General features: G+C 38.4%; 1 protein-coding gene across 1 annotated transcript; it reads right to left on the reverse strand.

The window, feature by feature from the left end:
- Positions 1 to 17,982: 17,982 nt before the first annotated feature.
- On the reverse strand, positions 17,983 to 20,755 carry RAP2B (RAP2B, member of RAS oncogene family). The gene has a single exon (XM_063306538.1). It carries the CDS (start codon positions 20,028 to 20,030, stop codon positions 19,479 to 19,481), a length of 552 nt encoding a protein of 183 aa, XP_063162608.1. The 5' UTR covers positions 20,031 to 20,755; the 3' UTR covers positions 17,983 to 19,478.
- Between the last annotated feature and the right edge of the window lie 875 nt (positions 20,756 to 21,630).

Raw genomic sequence — 21,630 nt, forward strand, 5'->3', positions numbered from 1 at the left:
TCTTGTATTCTCTGGGGATGTATTTTAACTGCTAATTGTAACTTATAGTCTTGTATTTAATTTTGTATTTCATTCTATTCTGTTATAAATATCTCTGGAGGTTTATTTCTGAGGAGCAAGATATAAATAAAGGTTACATGTTATTTTTAATTACTGAATGGATTCAGAATATGTATGCAGGCTTTCATTAAATGACACATTTGAACATGTAAAGGTCAGAAAACAACCACTCTTACTGCTCTAGGTTTGTTCTGCAAACAACCACTTCCAGAGGGATGATTGAATAATTATGTTCCATAAAGCTGGTGTCAACTCTTAGTGACCACATTAATAGACCTTCTCCAGGATGATATAATCTCCAATCTGGCCCTTTAGGTCTCCCAGTGCTGCTGTAATCAAGGCCATCCACTTTGTGGTTTGTTGCCTTCTCTTTCCTTCCACCTTTCCCAGCATTATAGACTTCCCAGGAAAACTAGATCTTTGCATAATGTGTCCAAAATATGATAATTTGAGACTGGTTATTTGTTCCTCAAGTGGAAACTCTAGATTTATTTATTCTATGATCCATTTGTTTCTTTGGTTATCCATATTATTCTCAGGAGCTTTCTCCAATAACAAAGTTCAAAAGTATCAATACTTCCTCAAATCCAACTTTTGTTTCCATAGAGTGTCAGAGGGAAAATTGTTGCCTATATGATTCTGATCTTTGTAGGTATAGACATATTACAGCATCTGAATATTTTTTCCAAGATCTTCATTGCTACCCTACCAGCTGCTAGTCTGTGCAATATTTTTTGAATGCTGGGTTTTTTACATGTTGATAGTTGATCATAAAAGGCAGAAGCAATCCACCACTTCCATTGTCAGTTCTGACACTGGTTGCTATACCTATTGTCATTAGTTTGGTCTTCTTTATATATTTAATCTTAATTCTATTTTTTCACTGTGCTCCTTGACTTTCATTACTAGAGCTTGCAGATCATTTTAGCTATCAGAATAGTATCATCAGCATAGCACAGGTTATTAAGTTTCTTCCTCCAGTTACAAAACCATGTTCATAGTCTTCCAATCCATACTCCCTCCATACATATTCAGCATATAGGTTGAATAAATAAGAAGAGAGTATACAGCCTTATCTCATTCTTCTACTGACCTGGAACCAGTCTGTTTTGCCATATTCCATCTGGACTGTAGTTTCTTGTCCTGTGTATAGGTTTGCCATGAGGACATGATGTGTTCTGGAGTTCCCATTTTCCTAAGGACATTTCACAGCTTTGCATGGTCAACACAATCAAAGTCCTTGGTATAAATAATTAAGCACATGTGGACTTCTTGGGGGTATTCTTTGGCTTTCTGAATTATCCATTGCACATAAAGTATCTTGTTCCTTGGCTTTTTCTAAAACCAGCTTGAACATTTGGCATTTCCCTTTCCATGTAGGGCTCCATCTGGGTTGAGTGATCCAAAGCATTATCCAGAGGGGTAACTACTGTTTATTAGTCTGTTGAAGCAACAGTAACAAAGTATTATAGAGTATATTTACATTTAAGAGTTCCTTTAACATCTTACTAGTAATTCAGAGTGCTCTGACAAACTAATATCCTGTCAGCAAAAACAAATAAAGTAGAAGTTCAAAAAAAAAAAACCACCAGATTCCTGTCAGGTTTTTTTTTTTAAAGAAGAAAATAATTCCTTTTTCCTGTGAAGTAATGAAAAGGAAACAATTTTTGGTCACTGTTAGGAGTTTATCTAAATTTCCTCCCATCATAACAGGGGGGCATGGTAAAGTATTATGGGCCATATAAACAGTGGATTCAGTGCTCCACTCAGTATACTTTTTGCCCAACCTTCAGCTGCCTCTTTTTGAACCTTTCTGATGTTAGAGTTAATATATATTTATATATTTATTAGATTTACAATACATCCCACCTTTCATTCAGGAGTTCAAGGCAGCATATATACTGTGGTGCTCTTTCTTCCCATTTACCCCTTTATAACAACTTGTATTATAAAAAAAGCCCCCCTCAGGGTTGGAGCACTTTCTCCAATCTCGCAGCAAGAAATCCAAGATATCCTATAGCCTGTAGGGTGCTGTCTCACAAGTTGTACGGTATAAGATAGCACTAGCTCTACTTTGAGCTAGACTGAAGCCTAACTATATCTAGAGTTGGTGTTATGGAAGATCAGTGGGAGGTTCACTGGCCCTCAACAAAATTCTTCCAGAATGATCTAACCCTCCTTCCCCACATCAATATTGTGCCCTACTTATCCCATAGGGATAAATTGGCTGGGTCCCTGCAAATTTCTCAGTAGGACTCAATGCACCTAATTGAGTCTGGCAGTTCTAATACCAGCATTAGTCCAGATATCAAGTCAAATCTTGTTCCTACCCAGTATTCTTACCCTGGATGCTGAATGGTTACATCACAGTGCCCACATCTATTAGGCACCGTGAGAATTAAGCATGGTGGCTGATGAGTGCAATTAGGCTTCATTAACCATTTAACTCTGGCTTCCATCCAAAAAGCACTGAGAGTTCTGAGTAGATTACTCAGGTAGAAGGAACAATTGTTAAATACCATAGCATCAGGAGTTAGCTTCAGCAGGGTAATACCGGAGGATTCAGCTGGACCTAATGGGGTGCAACTTCAAGAACTTTAATGCAAATTCTCTGTGTTGGACAGAGATAGATAAAAAGAGGTCTTCAGGTGATACTGAACTGCATATTTTCCATCCCAGACAAAAGAAAGCCATTTACTGTCTTATTGTACATATATCTTATGCACCCAGGTAGAATTCTACTTATATAACAGATGTGAGGGCAGCAGATGTCAGGGGAAGAAAAAAATTAAGCTCCTGCTAGATTATGGAATTTAAAGATACAAGCTGTCAACTCTATCATATAATTTACATGCTGGAAGTTTGGTTCTGCTTATTTCCATACTACCAATACAGCTCAGCAACATGAGAAATTACCTTATAGTAAGGTAGGCATTTTTGTTCAATGTTGTCAATTTTGTTCACGGATGCACTAACTGTAGTCCCAGGGGTATACCAGAATATCTCCAGAAGTAGATTCTGAATTGTCACTTTTAATGTGTTGGGTGAGGAAAATAATTTACTACATGATAATAATATGCATTTAATCAGTTTAAATTAGATCAAATCTATTTTAGTTTTTTGTCCTAGTCCCACTACAGGTAGTTGTTAGAATGTCCTTTGCTGCTGTGGCCCAAAAAAGTTTATTATATTAGATTTTATTTATTAGATTCAGAAGTTGACTGATTCCACAATACTGGTTACAAATGGGGTCTTTCCAAATGATGGGAACTGAACCTGTAATCGTTTACATCCACAGCATAAGCTCAATGACCAACCTACAACCTTCCTATTAATTCTGTGTGTATTTGCTGTTCCACAAGTCTGGTAATACTTAAGAATCCTATTCCTGAATCTATTCCATACTTTATCATTGTCTCTCCTGCCATATTGACTGTTAGAATACTGTTATCAGGACCTGCTCACAATTTCAGTCAGTTCTCACACGTTTCCTTTCTACTCTCTGATCAAATAGGGAAGTGATTTGATATGCATAAAAATATTTCAAGTGCAGGAAACATGCCAAAAGAGGATGGGGGAGAGGAAAGGGGTATTGTATACTTTCAGCACCAGGTTTTCTCATGTCAGATATTTTACAAGGTAGGGTATTATAGTACCATGTGTAGCCTTAGCATTGGCTAAGCATCCACTTAGCACTGGAAACTGAATCAAACAGAATTCCCACTAAGCCTTATCATTTGTTAGAATGAGATCTACCTTTTGATTGGCTGATTACATTCACTCTGTGGTTTTATTAAAGAGAGAAGAAAAAAGAAGCAATGGGGGAAAAAAATACCGAAGGTTGACCCGAAAGGAGCAATAATTCAGTGGAACGTTAAAACTAGTGATGTTGCCTAAAATAAGATTAGTTGGTTGGGAAGTTGAATCTAGTAGATTCATTACAGTACTGGCTTCAACAAACTTTGCCTTCAAACCAATTAACTTTAATGCATTCAAAACTCAAACCAAGACTGATTGCAAATCATCTTTAAATATGCTCAGGATGTTAGTTGCTGTAACCCTTGATTTTCCAAAAGACAAGTTCCATTTGTAAAGCAATTGTGCAAGAGTGCTATTGCCTCATCTCTTACTCCCAAGTAAGAGATGAGGCAATAGCACTCTTGCACTGAAGTCTTTTGGAAAATCAAGGGTTACAGCAACTAACATCCTGAGCATATATAAAGATGATTTGCAATCATGGTTGCAAATTGGTTTCTAATTGGTCATTGTGTGTGTGAGATACAGAAAGCTGGTTCTTCGCTAACCCTGCTAATTCTTCTTCAGTTGCTTATCTAAAGTTCTGAGTGATTTCAAAGTTAACATTTGAAACGTTTTTTTCTTAAATCCAAGAATACATCAATCATATTCTACCTTAGTTTACATATCATGATAATTCAGTGTGCTATATACAGTATGTAATTATTATGCATTAATTCAGTAAATTAAATGGGGTCATACTTCTCTTTTTTTGTTTGGCTAAGGGCAGCAATGATTATGGGGAAAAAACACTTTTGGTGTTGCTTTGCATTCATCTGAAGTATGTTACTTCATGCTGTAACAGGGTAGATTTTGGAATATTAGAAACACACACAAATTCACATGTAACACTACACAATATTACTGTGGGATTCACATGGCGAGTGACAGATTATAATAGATGTTAAGCACAAAGTCTGCCTGGAGGCCATTGAGTGGCTTAAAGTTAATTTAAGCCAACAGGAACAGGAAAGACAGTACTGGAGAAATGGTGCCAAACTATAACCGCTTTTTTGCATTCTTTGCTGTATGCAAAGCTAGCTGTCTCATGAGTCAATATGCGTCAACAGAAGAAAGAAAAAAGTCACAGCTCCCTTGGGAACATATACACACAGAATATTGGTCAGGGCAGTTATTTAGCAGATACATACCTGCAAAAAAGAAGTTTCAGCTGATCTTGTATTTTCTAAAAGCAGACCAGGGAAATTGACAGGACATGCAAAAGTAGGTTGCACAATGCCTCTCTTCTGCATTTGTGGGAGGGAATGGTTTGGTGTTCCTCCATTTGTGACTTTCTGCCACTTGGGAAGCTCTAATAATACAGGCTCTGATAGAATTGACTGGTTGGTTTGTACAACTATACAAAAATTGTGTTTGACTGACAGTGAATGTTTGGGCATCCAATTTCATTTTGGTAATTCTTGTGATACAAGGACTCTACTGTATCTTGGGAGCATAAATGGATTGGAGTTCTACTTATGGACAGATTCTTCAGTATGGGGAGTAAAGGTGGATTTCTTTTTAACGGTGGGCATTCAGTTCAACATATGAACTGTTGGCAGGATTTTTTTTAAATAAAACCAATAGTTAAAAAAATATTTATGTTAAAATATAAAATCAAAAATATTGTTGGATATTTAAGCCTGATTTTTTCCCTTTCCTTTCCTTTTATTTTATTTTTGGGTACATAATCCCTAGCCTCATCTCAAAGTTTATACAAGAAGTCATTTTGACAATCGAAAACTCTGTCAAAGAAAAAGTTATACCCACCCTGTGGTTTTAATATTTCTACCATGTAGACTTTTTTTAAGGCTCTGAAAGCCAGTTGAGTAACATTTACCTGAAATGAAGGTAAAGGTAAAGGTTTCCCTTGACGTAAAGTCCAGTCGTATCTGACTCTAGGGGGCGGTGCTCATCTCCGTTTCTAAGCCTTAGAGCCGGCGTTGCCTGGAGACACTTCCAGGTCATGTGGTCAGCATGACGACACGGAACATCGTTACCTTCCCACCGAAGTGGTACCTATTGATCTACTCACATTTGCATGTTTTTGAACTGCTAGGTGAGCAGGAGCTGGGACTAGCAACGGGAGCTCACCCCGCCGCGCGGTTTCGAACCGCCGACCTTCCGATCGGCAGCTCAGCGGTTTAACCCGCAGCGCCACCGCGTCCCTCACCTGAAATGAAAGGCAGGAGCAAAGTATCACATCACACAAATGATTCCACATGAAAATGGCATTTTTGCTACCACCAAATGTGAAGCAGACTTACTTTAAAGATATCTCAGGCGGAAATGTATTGGTGAGTGGGGAAAGGAAATAGATTGTCATAAAGATATTATCTATTAGAGTTCCATGTAAAAGTTACTATTCAATTCATAATTAAGCATTTTTAATCCACTGAATGCTTCATGATAGGGTAGATGAAAAATGAATTACCAGAAAGCTGGTAACCTGTTTAATATTCAAATTTTGGTAGTCTTTCAAAGCTCTAAAACTGCAAATTATGTCAACAGTGTAGTGCTCAATGGAAAATTCCATCAAATTATCCTGGCATAAAGGTTCTGCATATATTGGCAACCTCAGATTGAATATATGCCTTCTTATTTGCTTCACTATCTGTGCATAAGAAAATCTTGAATGCCAAAGATTAAGAGTCTCTGAAGAATGAATGGAATGTAGCAAAATGGGAAGGAAGCTGAAGGAAACATATGATTGATACCCCTCTAATGAATTTCATGGTGCAGATATTTAAAACGTATAGAAATCTTTATCTCTTTGCCAAAGCAATGTTTGGCAAATAATTGTAGAGAATAATTAACTCTACTACTTGTACAATGTTCTCCTTTCATTTTCCATTTCAAGACCATCCTGAAAATTTTGGCCAGGGCAACAATGGTATGCTCTCAATACTATATTATTGTTATGGGCTTGGAGGCTATAGAAAATCTGAGAGAATCCGCCAACTTTGAGGATCCTAATTTGTTGATATCATTTCTTTTATGGTTGGAGTAATATGTTTCTTGGTGCAGCATTCAAAAATAGGTTCTTCGAAGTGTAATCTTCTGAAACATATGCTATAATAAATGCATTAATCTTAAAATGACATAAGACTATGTTGTTTGGGCTCTGATGGATTAATATGACTTTTCTTTTAAAAGTTTACAATGGAAGGTCTTACAATAAGAAACAAGAACATGAAATCAGATCTCAGGAGTGAATTCTTCCAGCTACAAACAGATGCCAGAATGTGTTTGTATTTATAAGATTAACTACATAAATTATAAAAGTTTGGACAGGCTAAACTGGAAACAGATACTGGTCTTTCTCTGGACAGATTTCCACTGCTGCAATATAATCCTTCATAGGTCATGAGACAAATGCAAGCAGCTCAAATAAATTCTAGAGCCATAATACAACACAAAGCACATTTGAAACCAAGTATTCCTTCTTTTTCAGCATGCTGAACTCTGCCAGTTTGTGGTCTACATTAAAATTCCTATTATATAATCCCCATGCCAGTAAAAGGCTAAATTAGACTCTGCTTCTTTAGGGAATGGGGACTGAGAATAAAAATATGCTTGCCAATAATTTCCACACCTAACCAGCTTGCAGGACCAAGATCAAATTATTTCCCATCCTTTATTATATTTTTTTCAATCTAGAACAACATGTATACCAATTATGACTCAGCTGTCATCTCTTTCAGGTAGATTGTACTTAACTAAAATTGCCAATGACATCCAGCTTTTCTCAGGAACCAACCTGGAGGATAAAAAAAAGAGTTAACTTGTGCAGAATAGGTCTGGTGTCAGCATTGTTGGGCACTATGCCCTTGCCCAAACACTGAAGCTTCATCTCTCCTGCTGTTCCTTACTGCTACAGCAAGCTAAACATTCTGAGTAAGTTAAGGATGGGTACTATGTTTGCGTTCTTGTCACACTGAGTTTTTTATATGTTTTATTTCAACAGCTGAAATCTCCTCCCCTTCCCTTTTTTTGTTAGCTTTTGTTTGCTCCTGTTTATTTAATATACTTTTAAAATTGTTGTTACATAGGCAGCCATATAAATAATTTAAATAAATCAACATTAAAAAAACATTTAATCCTGAGAAGCTCTTGAAGCCACAAAACAGGATGCTTGATGTCCATGGTGATGGGCCACAGATTGTTTACCTCTGAAGTAATCCATTAAAAAAAAATAGCCTCCATTCCCCTAACCACCTTCTTAGATTGCAAAGTGAGCTGAGCTGAAAAGAGGAAGAGCACATTCAGTAGGCAATAGTAATAACTGAGTAATCTACAAGATCCCTTAGGAAAAATGGCTTTACTCATAATACCACCTAACATGGAGCTAGCAATGATCTCATGTTAACAGTGACTCTGAACAATGCATTAAAAAAAATCATAGAGGGTATCCCAGGCCTGATACCATAGATGCTTCCTGTCTCTCAGTAATGCAGAGAACACTATAATTCACTAACTCAGAACTAGAAGTTGACATGGAAAAAGCCAGAAGGTGATCCTGCCACAAAAATGAGGAAGCAAGAAAGGATTCCAAGGTGCATGTACCAATAGATTAATACTGACAACTAAAAATGCCTAGTGCTTAAAAAGGGAATTCAAGTCACCATAAACTATTTTTCTCAGTTCAGTGAGAGAGCTGACACTCTATAACTGGTTGCTAATAATTCCAACTGTGACCATAAACTGCAGACTTTACACATGGAATTAAGAAAGTGTTAATCTTCTACCTGCTATTAACCCCTTAGTAAGTGGCTCTGCAGTTTCTGCAAACACACAAATATCCAACTTTGCTAATTGGTTCTGTAGGAATTCAAGTTATACCTTTCTGGCTATGAAATAATTGAATAGCAGGTTTCAGCCCGTCTATAACTTCTCTTCTCATTTCAAAAGTGCCTCACATAATTGATATGCCATTATTGGTCTGGGTGGCAGAATTCAGAGACACCATGGGCTAATTATATCTAAAAGCAATATATCTAAATAGCTTTCTTCAAGAGTACCTTCCCTAATTAAAAATGAAGAGGAGTACTGTAGAGAGTATACAAGCTACAGAAATCTGAGTAGTTAGCCTCTGCAAATTAAAGTATGCCAATTTTAATAGATGATGATGATATACTTTATTATTACACTCTTCAAATGTTCAAGGCACTTCCATTCTTAAATACTAAAGGTAATATAGGTCATCAAGTCCAAACCTTTGCTAAATGCAAGAATCCAAATTAAAGCATCCCAAAAAGATGATTGTCTAGTCTCTGCAACCTGAACACATCCAGCCAAGGGAAGCCCACCACTTATCTCTACCTATTGAATCTAGCTTCACTGCTTTACAATGCCTAAAGGCACAAATAATATTTAAATAGTATTATTATCCAGCAAACTACAGATATAGATTTGTAAATGAAACTAAGAAGGGGAGGCTTGCCTTACTTCACCTACTGAGTTTATGGCACAGACAAGATCTGAAGTTCTGATTTCCTTAACTCTTAGCTCAGTCTCTTTGCTTCTTCCTATACCTACTCCTTTAAATGCCACCCAGCCCCAACACCCAAATGTATCTTATTCTGTTTATCATAATATTAAAAGCTGCTAAATTTAAGAGCTGAATGTTTAATTTTATTGACAATTTCACACCCAGTGGTGAGTGCTGCTTATTAGGGCCCCAAGCATTGGTGGGAAAAATAAACAGAACACGAACCTTTTTCTTATATAATGCTAAAGATACAGCCTCTCACCCCCCCAAAAAAAAAAAAATCAGCTACATACTTAAACAGCCGCTGTCTGAATATGGCTCATGAATTTTTCCCCACTGAGCAGAGTATTGTGATTATATGGCTATAAACTAAGATACTTTAAGAAATAACTTTTGGATAGCAAATAGAACTTTGCTATCTTTAAGAGAGCTAACTTTAATACTAATAGCATAAACTACTAATCTATTATTTGATTGTAATGTAATTAGATTGTAATGTAATGATTCCATTGTAATGTAATTAAATCTCAAGCTGTCAAGAGACAATAGTGTTGCTGTCATGTTTCTCTTTACTTCTGCTCTTTGCTGGGCAGGAACCTATAGGTTTCACCCAGGGTAAGAAAAAATTTTTGATGTATGATTGACCTTTTTGCTTTCAGAATTTGGGGTGGTGATATTTATTTTATTTTATTTATTTATTTAATCAAGCTTACAGGCTGTTTCAATCACAGTTGCAACCCTAGGATGTAACCTGATCTCTCTGCAAGACCAATTATTAACTGGTGCACAAAGTTTGCATCTTAAGGCTGACTCTAAAATCAGACCACATGGCTATAATACCTGACCTAATTTTAGAAATTGTTTTTTTCCCCATCCCCTTTTTGTATGATCTCACAAGATGAGATCACCAATTTAATGCAGACCGTTGCAGCATTTTGGTCGATCCTAATAAAAGTACAGCTCACCTGTGTGTCTATGGGATGTCTGTGTGATGAATTAACATGATTATTTTTTGGAGGGGGTATTTTGTTTGTTTTGGAAAACAATAAAATCAATGTGCTATATGGACCCAATATTATTATAACCATTTGTTCAATAAGACTTGGGCTAACATCGCTGGTGCATCTCTCTTTTCTTTTATATGTGAAGTTACGTCATCACAACAAAATGCTCCAAAGCAACCTGCAATATAGAAAACATAGAGTACTAGCATACATTGGGCATCTCAGAAGCATCTCCACTGCCTAAAAACATATGCTCATCACTCATACAAGACTGAACAAAAAGGAGGGTGAGTTAGTTGCTAGAGTTGGAAGGGGGGTGGCTATTTAAAGTTCAGAAAATTGATGGAGAAAATACATACAATTTCAAACAAAGAAACACAGCTTTAAATCAAGAAAAAAGAATTCATGCTCAAGTATCAGAAATTTGGAGAATACTTCTAAACCTATATTGAAATAATTGCTTTTACCACCTGTTTTTTTGTCATTTTATCAAGCAATGATGGGTATTTTCCATGCTTAAAAAGGTAAAACTTCCTGGAATCTAGCTTGATTTCTGATAATCTCATGGGCATGTCTCCATAGTTTAAAAAAAAAAAAACAATTAGGAAGTGGTTTGCTATTATCATCTGGAATTTCTTTTTAAAAACTTTCCAGCCTGCCTAATCATCTCCCATCAAAATATTAACTTAGCTTAACTTTTTGAGATCAGCCAAGGTCAGCTAGGTGCTACCAACCAATAAATAGAAAAAAAATATTGCCAATATCAGTTAAACTCCAATTGTATGCACCTTCCTTGCTCATCTCCAGATGTATTGCAACTACAACTCCATCAGTTGAGAGAAGGCTTTAACAAACAATTATTTGAGCAGACATGCCCAAGATTCATTGGTGTGCTGGAGTCTGCATGTTCTAGCATGTGAGAGTCAATTGTTAAATTTCCTGAGTTGCAGCAGTGGCAATGGAGCCAGCACAGCCAGTTGTTAAACATTTACCAGCACACCATGCTAAAATTGCACTGTTGATAGCAGTGAAGTGATGGGAAAAGTCTTAAAAAGTATCCTGTTTTTTGTATTTCATGCCAAACTTGACTTTATTCATTTTTTCTGCCACTTAAATGTTAGAATGTGGCCTTTAGCAGGCTTGTAAATTAAAGCTCAAAAAAGCACAATGTATTTCAGTGTATGTTTTCTGCATTTAATATTGTAGTGGAGTATTTTGGTTTTAAACACCTGCAAAGCCCTGTTAAGATTGCAAACAACTGTATCTGATTGCAGATAGGATTTTTTCCATTCCACTGACCAACCTATATTTTACTCTCCATTGGAACAAATTGTAAGAATCACCTGCATGCTATCAAAGCTATCCTTTGGCAGAATTTTTTTTTCCTGAAATTGGTCATTGATATAAATGGGCTTCCTGATCATAAACATCTAATGCATTTTTAATTTTTTCCCCATGTTGAAACACAGTTTGGAAAGAGAACATGAATATAAAGATACAGCTCTAAGGATTTTCTTTAAAAATTATTACGTAGCAACAACTATGGATGATATACATTGAGTGTTTTAGGACAGAACTATATAACCTGAGGCCCTAGGGCTATTTGAAGTTCATAAAACTTTAAGTACAGCCTCTAGGGGCCCTCCAAAATGTGAAAACAAATCATAATGTAATGTGACTGGGACATTATGAAAGACATACAGAGTAATCCTCAAATGTTCTTTTGCCACGGTTAGAGACAACCATTTCTTTATTCTGGCCCTGCTACCTTTATGGGACAAAGTCTTCAGCCCATTCATTACTCAAAAGTCAGATGTGGTTCTCAGCCCCCAAAAGATTGCAATTTCCTTCTTTACTGGAAAGCAGCTTTGCCTGTCCAAATCAGAATCCACCAATTTTCACTTATAGCACCCATCTAACCCTCCTGCCAAAATACTGCTCCTGAGAATGTAGCACAAAAGGTGAAGTAGGAAAGGAAGATTTGATGAAAACTGGGTGCCCTAACTTGAGCTGTAGAGTATGTAACTCTTTCCTCTAAGGCATAGGCATCACTGACTACAGCCCTTTTCATATACTTGAAAATGATCAGGTCTGTGAGGTAAGTTAGCTTTTAAAATCCTAAACAGACTTGGCTACTGTGCTGGATGCCTAATTATATGAAATATAACTTTTTTATATACTAAAAGTAGGCATTCTAACGCTGAGTTCCTACAGTTGGCATACTTAATAAAAATGAATCCCACTGAACTTTCATGGGATTTACTTTTGAGCATCACGCTACAACATGCTACAATCAACTTTTCCTCAAAAACTCAGGAACTAAAACCTTTGTAGGTTTGCTAGGTACCCCCAAATCACTTGTCCTGAAAGCTGTGCACTAACTGCTCACTTCAGTTTAAACTGTGTAATTTTGACACATTCCATACACTGCAGTTGGCTTTTAGGATTTTAAAACTGGTTTAGTTTTGGAGAAGGACCTCTTTGAAAACTATTTTATTGATTTAGGCTTTCTCAACAGTATCTTTCCACAAACAACTTTACTCTGTTCATTGACTTAAGTGCAATTTGTTGTAGAAATTGCAGGTTACAGAAACAAATAAATAGCAGCAGGCAGTTAAAGATAGTGACATTTTGCTTGCTAGTTTTCTAAAAAGCAATTTTGTATAGCTAACTTGAAAAAGTATGACAAATTGTAAGGAAAGCTTTCAAGCAAGGATAGCCAAATGCATCTGCACCTTTTCATACAAAAAGACCCCTCCCAAGACCTGTCCTGTCCTATTCTATTTTGCACTCTCCCTTTGCGACAGAATTTCTCTTACACTGTATCTTATTCTAAGTCATTATAAAATAATCACACCAATGTCTCTGGAATATCATCTCAAAACAGACAGGTTCAATAAAAAGGTATTACTTTACTGTGTTTTGGTTTCTCTGTCTGTGGCATCTCATCCAACAATGATTTCAGCAATAAAATAAATTATTATTTAAATAGGAACTAGGAGAAAGAATCTATATTTGCCAGAACACAGTGAACGGACAAGTACTTCTGGGGATAGTATACAATTCATACCTAAAATCACTACATCTTTGCAGTATTTAGTTCCCTTTTTTTTAATATGCAGGGAAAATGCTTCTGACAATGTAGTTAAAGCAGAAGGTTGCAGTTCCCACAAGGGAAATCTTTTCTGGCAATTTCACATGAGCAGATGTAGCAGTTAACCCTCATCTCCCTATATTAAACTATATAGGTTACTAAGACCATTAAGAGCATATACATTTTTCCTCTATTTTTCCTCCTCAAAGGCCCCACAATCATTATATCAATAGCACTGTCTGAATCAACTCTGAAAGGAGCAAGTACATACGCAAAATGGTTTATAACACGTTGTAAGAGAATATTACAAAATTGGTGGGAAGGGAACACGGAGGATCGAGTTCTGCTCCACTCCATAAGTTTTGGCAGAGCCTATAACAAATTTCATTTCATTTTGCTCAAACTCAAAAGCCGATTTGGGAACTGTTTCTGTAATCCTTTCCAATCATGTGCAAAACTTAATGCTGCTTGGCTATTTTGTGCATACTGAAAAGAACCTATGCTGAAAAGAATCAATAATAAACTTCACTCCAACTATGCTGAAAACCTTTCCAATACAAAATGTGCCTACCATAGTCCCATGCTCTTCTGATGTGGCGCAAGTTTTTTCTTACGCTATCTCTGGATTTTCATGATGTACGATAGTTCCAGATTCTGGAATGTTTCTCTTACGATCAGTACCAAATATTCTGATTAGAACTGGGCTCTATGGGCAACCTTCAAATAAATGTCACTGTACTGCTTCCAACAGGGCCAGAAATATTTTCTGGTCCCAGGCGTTTTGTTACAATAGGCCAGACACCAAAAACATTTCATAATGAGATGGTAGCAGTTACAGTATATTGTGTAGAAGTGTAGCCACTTAGAAGTCTCGTGGATACTTCAGTACCAGTGGCCACCATAGTGTTGATCCCTAATCTGTAATATCTGGTAGGAATTTTCAAGTTCTCGACAGAACTACCCATGCTGGGGACAGAATTTAAGATTTCCTGCAAGCAAAATACACATTCTTCCTATATGTTGTACATTTATTCATTTGTTGTATCCCTGTAGTATCCATTCATCCATTACTAAAGGTCTTGGTTAATACCACCTTTTCTACTACTGAATCTAAGTTTATAACTGACAATCAGAAAGTATATACATTAACAAGAACTGAAAACAATCTACTATTATTATGACTTTGCTACTACTGGTAGGTGATACCATACTATGGTCTTTTTGTCAGACATACTCTCTTAATCATTAGGATTATTCTTAAACCAGGAACCATACTCTTTAAATATAAATGTAACAATAATATCTGATACCTGAATGTAGCAGTATTTAAGTAACCTTGTCCAGGCTCAGAAGCTAAGCTGAGTTGGTCCTCCTTTGTACTTGGGTGGGAGACTGTCAGGGAATATTAGGGCTATACATTAATTAATTAAGGTTTTTTTTTTTTAAACAATCCTAAGAGTTAGCAATAGCAAACCATGTCCATGCTGTTGCTAAGTAAATTGCATGGACATTTTCATGAAGTTATCTGGAGTCTGGTTTGACTTGAAAGACTTTTCCTTTAAACTAGGTACAAACCAGAGGGGTGGCAGTGTTTAGTCTGCTGCATAAGAATAAAGAGTTCTGTCACTTTTAAAATACTAATATGCTTATTATAGCTTATTCTATAATACATTTAAGCATTGCCCATTTCTTAACTGCTGAAGCTTAGGACAAAACTGAAATTTATTGCATTATTATTCTCCCTGAAGCACAGGGAACTCAAAGGCTTATAAATAACAAAATCTTGTGTATGAATTGAACTTGCTTCATAATAAGGACAATATACAAAAACTTTTTATCTTTTCTTTTTGCACCTTTGTCTTTACCTTTCTTTTCCTTTTTTCCTTTTCTGTCTTTACTTTGTATTAGTTTTTGTTAGTTTTTATCTTCTTTTTAAAACTTCTCATCAAATTTATATTAAAAAAATAAGGACAATATGCATCACAATTGAAAACTATCTCAAAGTCAAAACATTTCTTCAGCTTCAGTTAGTCCACAGGCAAGATTTCTTTATCCATATCCAAATTCATTCATTTACCTAAGCTACACCTACAACTGAAGTCTATAAACCTGATATTTACCTTTTTCAGTTTTAAAATTAGGAGATAAGTTCAGCCTAAACATTGGAGTCATCCATAACTTTTGAGCTAGTAGGGAAGTTAGAGTTGAAGTTCTGGAATACATAATTAGATCATGAAGTATGTAATATAAATAGCACTTTTTGAAGATGGTTGGGATCAAGCTGTAGAAATATGCAGTCTGAATATGCTTGAAGGTACAATAAATCCTTATCCATATCTATCTCACTGTTTTATTTTTATTACTGTATCCTTAAGGCCATGCTTTTTGTTATCAGCAGAAATAATTCTCCAGTTCTCAAAACACAATACGGCAAAAGACATTAACATTCTCATCATACCTGGATTTATCTGACTGTGGAAAACTACATTACCATTTAGTTATTGCTAAATGTAGCTTTAGTACTATTTTTTTCATCTTTCTATAAGCAGTAACATTAAATGTTTGAATTTTAGTTTATTCCCTTTGCTATGTTACAATCACTTATATGCTAGAACAAATGCAGTATACTAAAAATAAATGCAAACTATATTTTATATCATGGAGGGATAGGAAGAGGTACTCCCCAGAGGTTTTAGACTTCAACTCACAGTGCTAGGCAGCATGACCAATGGCACGAGAGATGGTCTTCTGGAGGCCATCAGATTGCCTACTCCAGAAGTTCTGCTTTCAAATGATGTTCAAAGGATATAATAAACATCTCAGATTAAGACTAAAATTCTAAGAAAATTTATTTAAGGAAATTCTGGTTAAAATGTGTGGAATCACTCCTGAGTAAATAAAGAACGAGACTCAAACTGAATATACGTTAAGGTTTATGGTTTTAAAGAATACTAAAATAGCTTTAGTAGACAGTTTACTAAATAGGATAATGGGAATTCACCAATTTAATATTTAAGTAACTCCCTCCCTATTTGTTAGGGAGGAAGTTAAAGCCAAACCAGCTTTCTGAAAGCCAAACCAGCTTTCAAACCAAAGAACGCTTTTTTTTTTCCAACCAGATCTAAATCCACTGAGATCCATTATATTAATAAAAGATATAGTACTTGCTCATATATGGTTCCTGGTATAAGTTTTTGGAAGTAGTAACCCACAACAGGGTTCCAGGTGTTCTGAAAGGAATCTCTATCAAACATCTGTTACTGAAAACCAGACGATGAGATATGTAGGAAACAGCTTTCAGTCTCTTTTAATGAAGTATATTTCTAATATTTCCAGACTGAGTCTACTGACCAGGAAACTCTGCATCCCTTGGGTAAAGACCAAATTTGTCCTATCTTTAAGCTCAAAAAGTATCATAATGGAAACATCAGGAGGTATGTGATCTAAAATGAGCAAGATAATTCTAAGTACATTATTTAGAAGTATCATTCAGTTCAGTGGGTCCCTACTAGGCCAATTCAAAAACTCCAAGTATGCGTGAACTTTTAAGACCTCTACAATTCACTTAATCAGGTGAGATATTATGAAAAATAGGGGAAGAAGAAAGAGGCTTATTTGATATTAATACTGTCTCCCAACAGTTTTGGATTTTTCTTATGTTCAAGATACCTCTTTTGGTTTTTTCTCCTTGGGAAATAAAACAAGCATTCATAATGTTTGCCTTAAAACAAAAGTTCTACGGAGTACCTCAGAAATCAGTGGTGCTTATATCTAGTACTTATTCTTGAAATAAGGTCACATTAGCAGGAATAATAATGATAGCTCCAGTACAATCTGCATCGGTTAGACTGCCACCTTGACTACTATGTTCTTTACTGGACACCATATTTTAAAAAAAAATTATGAGAAATTGGAAGAGGTGCAGGGAAGAGTACAAGGATGTTCTGTTGCCTGGAAATTTACAAGGAGACTCTGGGTATGTTTAACCTTGACAAAAGATGAGGGGGGGGGGGCGGCATAATTGCATTTTTTAAGACCTAAATGGCATCACACAGAATTCAAGACTCATTCTCCATCATTCCAGGGTGCTGGACATGGAATAACAGTCCTAAAGGCCCTTAACATTTGAATGCTAAGAAAAATCCTAATTGTAAACACAATTCAGTGGAGAAACTGATTTCCAAAGGAGATCCCCTCCACTGGATTACTTAAAGCAGAAGATGAATAGCAATCTATTTAGATTGCTTTAATTTAGGTTCTAGCATTGAACAGGCTGTTGGCCTTAATGGATCCTTTTAATGGTATATGAATAAATTAAGCATTGAATCCTGCAAAACATCTGAGACATGAATGAATATCTGTATATATAGCATGATTTAGCACAATTCAGGACTAGTTAGCACTCAGGTTCCAATATCAGATACCAGACTTTCATAGTTAAAATCCTTTGCCTCAATCGTTATGGCTTATTTGTCTACAATAACTCATAACCTACTATGATTACACAGATTTTCACAATATAAAAACCCATAAAGCTGTTCTTTTTAAAAATTGGCAATTGTATTAAAAGATATTGAAATGAATAAATGTCTGGGATTTAAAATTACAATTAGAGATTTTGTTTTTCAGATACATCACAACAGTTCTTTTCATTGCTGGTTGAAAATACATCTTTTTGGAGGAAAACAGAAAAAAAAAGGTGCACACACAAACACTCTCTCATACAAAACATACTAATACCTGTGAACCTGAATCAAAAGAACCCTGAAATCCATGGCAACGAAAGTAAAAAGTCTTAAATGGAAAAAAAGAAGAGAAAATGATTTCATTAATAATAGGCCCTTTTGTTCTGTCTTGTTCACTAAAATAATTGCTGAAAGGAAACTGTTAACCAGGGTTTTTTTTTGGGGGGGGGTAGATAAATGGGATTCTTGGAACTTCCACAGGTTGGCAGGGGCTGCAACAGCTGCTTTGAAGGCACTCTACACACACAGGGGCGCTGTTCGCCCTGTGCCACATTTTAGAAACTCTTTGTACTTTAGAGATCTGGTTGGTTATTGCCAACCCCCCTCCTCAAATTGAATAAGGCGAGTTATTACTTTGCCCGCCCTGTCTTTTCCCAACCATTCCACAAAATACACACAACTTAAAAACTGTGCAAGCCTCTTAGTGTTTTCATAGCTGATTTTTTTTTAAAAAACCCAACACAAATAAATGCTCTTCATTCCTTCCCTTTCAATACAACAAGTAAACAAAATAGATTTCACAAGTAATCAGCAGATATTTTTGTGGCACCTCATGCGCTGTATTGGCATCAGTGTTATTCAAGTCCCAGGCAGTACTTGTGCAATACTTCTTCAGATGAGATAAGCATGGTAACAAATATTCCAACTTTGCATAGAAATCCTCAAAATCAAAAATTGCCTAGTCACTAGCTAATTTCAAACTGACAAGTGGAAGATTTGAACTGCTTCCACATGTACTTCCTTCCTTTGATGCTTGCCTTCATTTCTTATAGGTGTGACTATGTGTGTTTAATCTTCCAGTTATAAAGCAATTCTTAACTCCCTCCCTCTACCCCTGCTGTAAAGAACACAGGAACTTTTCCTACTGGTTATCAATGGCCAATACAATCCTCCCAATGAGGCAAGTACAAGAAATAAGCAACAATCAAACTGCTGGCATGTACATGCTGAAAGCGCCACATTTCCAAAGATATTTTTTGTATGTTTTTCTTTTCCTTGGGAGGGATCAGGTGTTAACGAGAGACAATGCATACTCATGACAGCGACAACCACCCGCAGCAGCATGAGTATAAACTATAACCTGGAAGGGATCTGGGCGGAAAGCAAAATTTGTTTCAAAGGCTTGGAGTTTCACAGGATGACAACGCTGCTGCTCCAGCTGCGGCCACCTTTTCATGTGGTGCTGTTGCTGTAAACCTTTTTATTTCAAAATGTAAAGAAAAGAAAATAAGAAAGAAAAACACCACATAAAGCAACGCTGCTGGGCTCTTCCCCCACCCTCCCTTTTTTCAGAGGATAACACAGGAAGAGCAGCACTGATCGTCCCCGTTCGGTTGGGAAGCATAGTTCATCTGCCGGACTATCTCAGCAAAGAGCTCGTCCACCGAGGCTTTGTTTTTGGCTGAAGTTTCCATAAAGGGGCAGTTCCACTCCTCCGCCAGAGCTTTGCCTTCCCCGAACGAGACCTCCCGCTCGCCTTCCAGGTCCACCTTGTTGCCCACTAGGATCATGGGCACCTTCTCGTACCTCTTGACCCGAATAATCTGATCCCTCATGGGCTTGATGTCCTGAAAGCTCTGCTGGTTCACCAGGCTGTAGACCAGGATGAAGCCCTGCCCGTTCTTGATGTACAAGTCCCGCATGGAGGCGAACTGCTCAGTGCCGGCCGTGTCCAGGATCTCCAGGACCGAGGGCGAGGAATCCACCTCGATCTCCTTGCGATAGAAGTCCTCGATGGTGGGATCGTACTTCTCGATGAAGGAGCCCGTGACGAACTGGACGGTGAGAGCGGACTTGCCCACCCCGCCAGAGCCAAGCACGACCACTTTGTATTCTCGCATGGCTCTTTCACGCACACCACGGGCGGGCGGCCGGGAGTGCGCGCGGCTGGCTTCCTTCGCCGGGCTCCTATTCTTCTCCCCTCCCACCCTCAGAAAGGAAGGGGAGGAAAAAAAAGAGAGAGAGAGAGACAGGCAAGAGGAGGGAGGGAAGGAAGGAGGGAGGGAGGGAAGGAAGAAGGAGCCGTCCCCCGACGGAAAGCAGGCTTCCTTTCTTTGCTGGAGATCGGGCGGAGAAAGCACTCGGGAAGCGGCAGCCACGGCAGGCGCAGAGGGAGGAAAGGAGGCGGCTCTCGGGGGAATAGGGCAGGACACTCTCTCGCCTTCCCCTGCGCCCCGGCACCCAGGCAGGGCGAAAGCAAACGAGCCGCGACGGGAGCCTGGAGACGCTTTCGCCAGGCAAGACCTGCGCCTCAACAGCTCGCGGAGGAGGAGGAGGAGCAGGGGGAGGAAGGGAAGCGGTGACGGCGGCGGCGACTGCTGTTGCTGCTGCTGCTCAGGGTGGCGTGGAGGCGGCGCGCGCTAGTTCCAGTGGCGTCCCGGCAGCAAGCAGAGCGCCTCAGCCAGGCGCGCGCCGCCCCAGCCCCGCGTTGCCTGCTTGCGCCGCCGCGGTCCATTCCTTCCTCGCTTGCGGCCAGACAGGGTACGCGTCTTGCTAATCACCCGCTTTTTTCCTCCGCTCCCGACCCCATTAGGCACGAGGACGCACCCCTTTCCCCACCTGAAAGGGAGGCGGAGAAGAGGAGGGAGAACCTACACTCACGCCCCCTTGCCTCCCGCCCCTCTGGTCGGCATTGGCTGCCGTTCCGTGCTCGTCAACCGGCCACGGCTTATTGGCCGAGAGTGGGGACTTCCTCGTGGATTGGCTGTAGGGGAAAGGGACTGGCGAGCGAGCAGCTGTTTCTTTCTTCCTTCCTTCCTTTCTTCCTTCCTTCCTTCTGCCTTCTGCCTTCTGCCTTCTGCCTTCTGCCTTCTGCCTGCCTGCCTGCCTGCGCCGCGTCCCCCCTTCCTGCTTTTCTTCCTCTGTTCCTGCAAAGGAGAGAAGTTTCGGCGGACAGTTTGGAAAAGGAGATGAGAGGCGCCGCTGGATCTTCCGAAAATCTAACCTTGAAAAACAGGATCCAGGCTCGAAAGACAGGCTTGAAAGAGGAACCACTTCTTGTAAGATCCAAGGGTGAAGCTTGTTGCCTTCTCACAAAGCGCTAGGCTGAAGTCTGGCTCGCGGCGTGGTGATAACACAGGCAGATGGGTTAATCCAGTAAAACCTTTTAGTTGTGCAAACAGCCACAGAAATGAAATGACGGTGAGCAAGTGAAGGCTGGTGGGGTTTGGGGTTGTTTTTTTTTTTTGGTGCCTTCAAGTCAGTGTTGACTCCTGGTGACTGCCTGGACAAGTCCCTGCAGTTTTCTTGGCAAGATTTCAGGAGTGGTTTGTCATTGCCAACCTCCTAGGGCTGAGAGAGAGTGACTGACCCAAGGTCACCAGCTGGCTTTGTGCCTAAGGCAGGACTAGAACTCCCGGTTTCTAGCCTCATGCCTTAACCACTAGACCAAACTAGTTTTCCACTTGATTTTAGGTACACTGCATAAATCTCTAACCAATC

The sequence above is a fragment of the Candoia aspera genome, chromosome 6 (assembly GCF_035149785.1).
Source record: "Candoia aspera isolate rCanAsp1 chromosome 6, rCanAsp1.hap2, whole genome shotgun sequence".
Classification (NCBI taxonomy): Eukaryota; Metazoa; Chordata; class Lepidosauria; order Squamata; family Boidae; genus Candoia; species Candoia aspera.

What these genes read in the sequence shown, in the direction of transcription:
- RAP2B (XM_063306538.1), bottom strand. Translation starts at nt 20,030, where the DNA reads ATGCGAGAATACAAAGTGGTCGTGCTTGGCTCTGGCGGGGTGGGCAAG.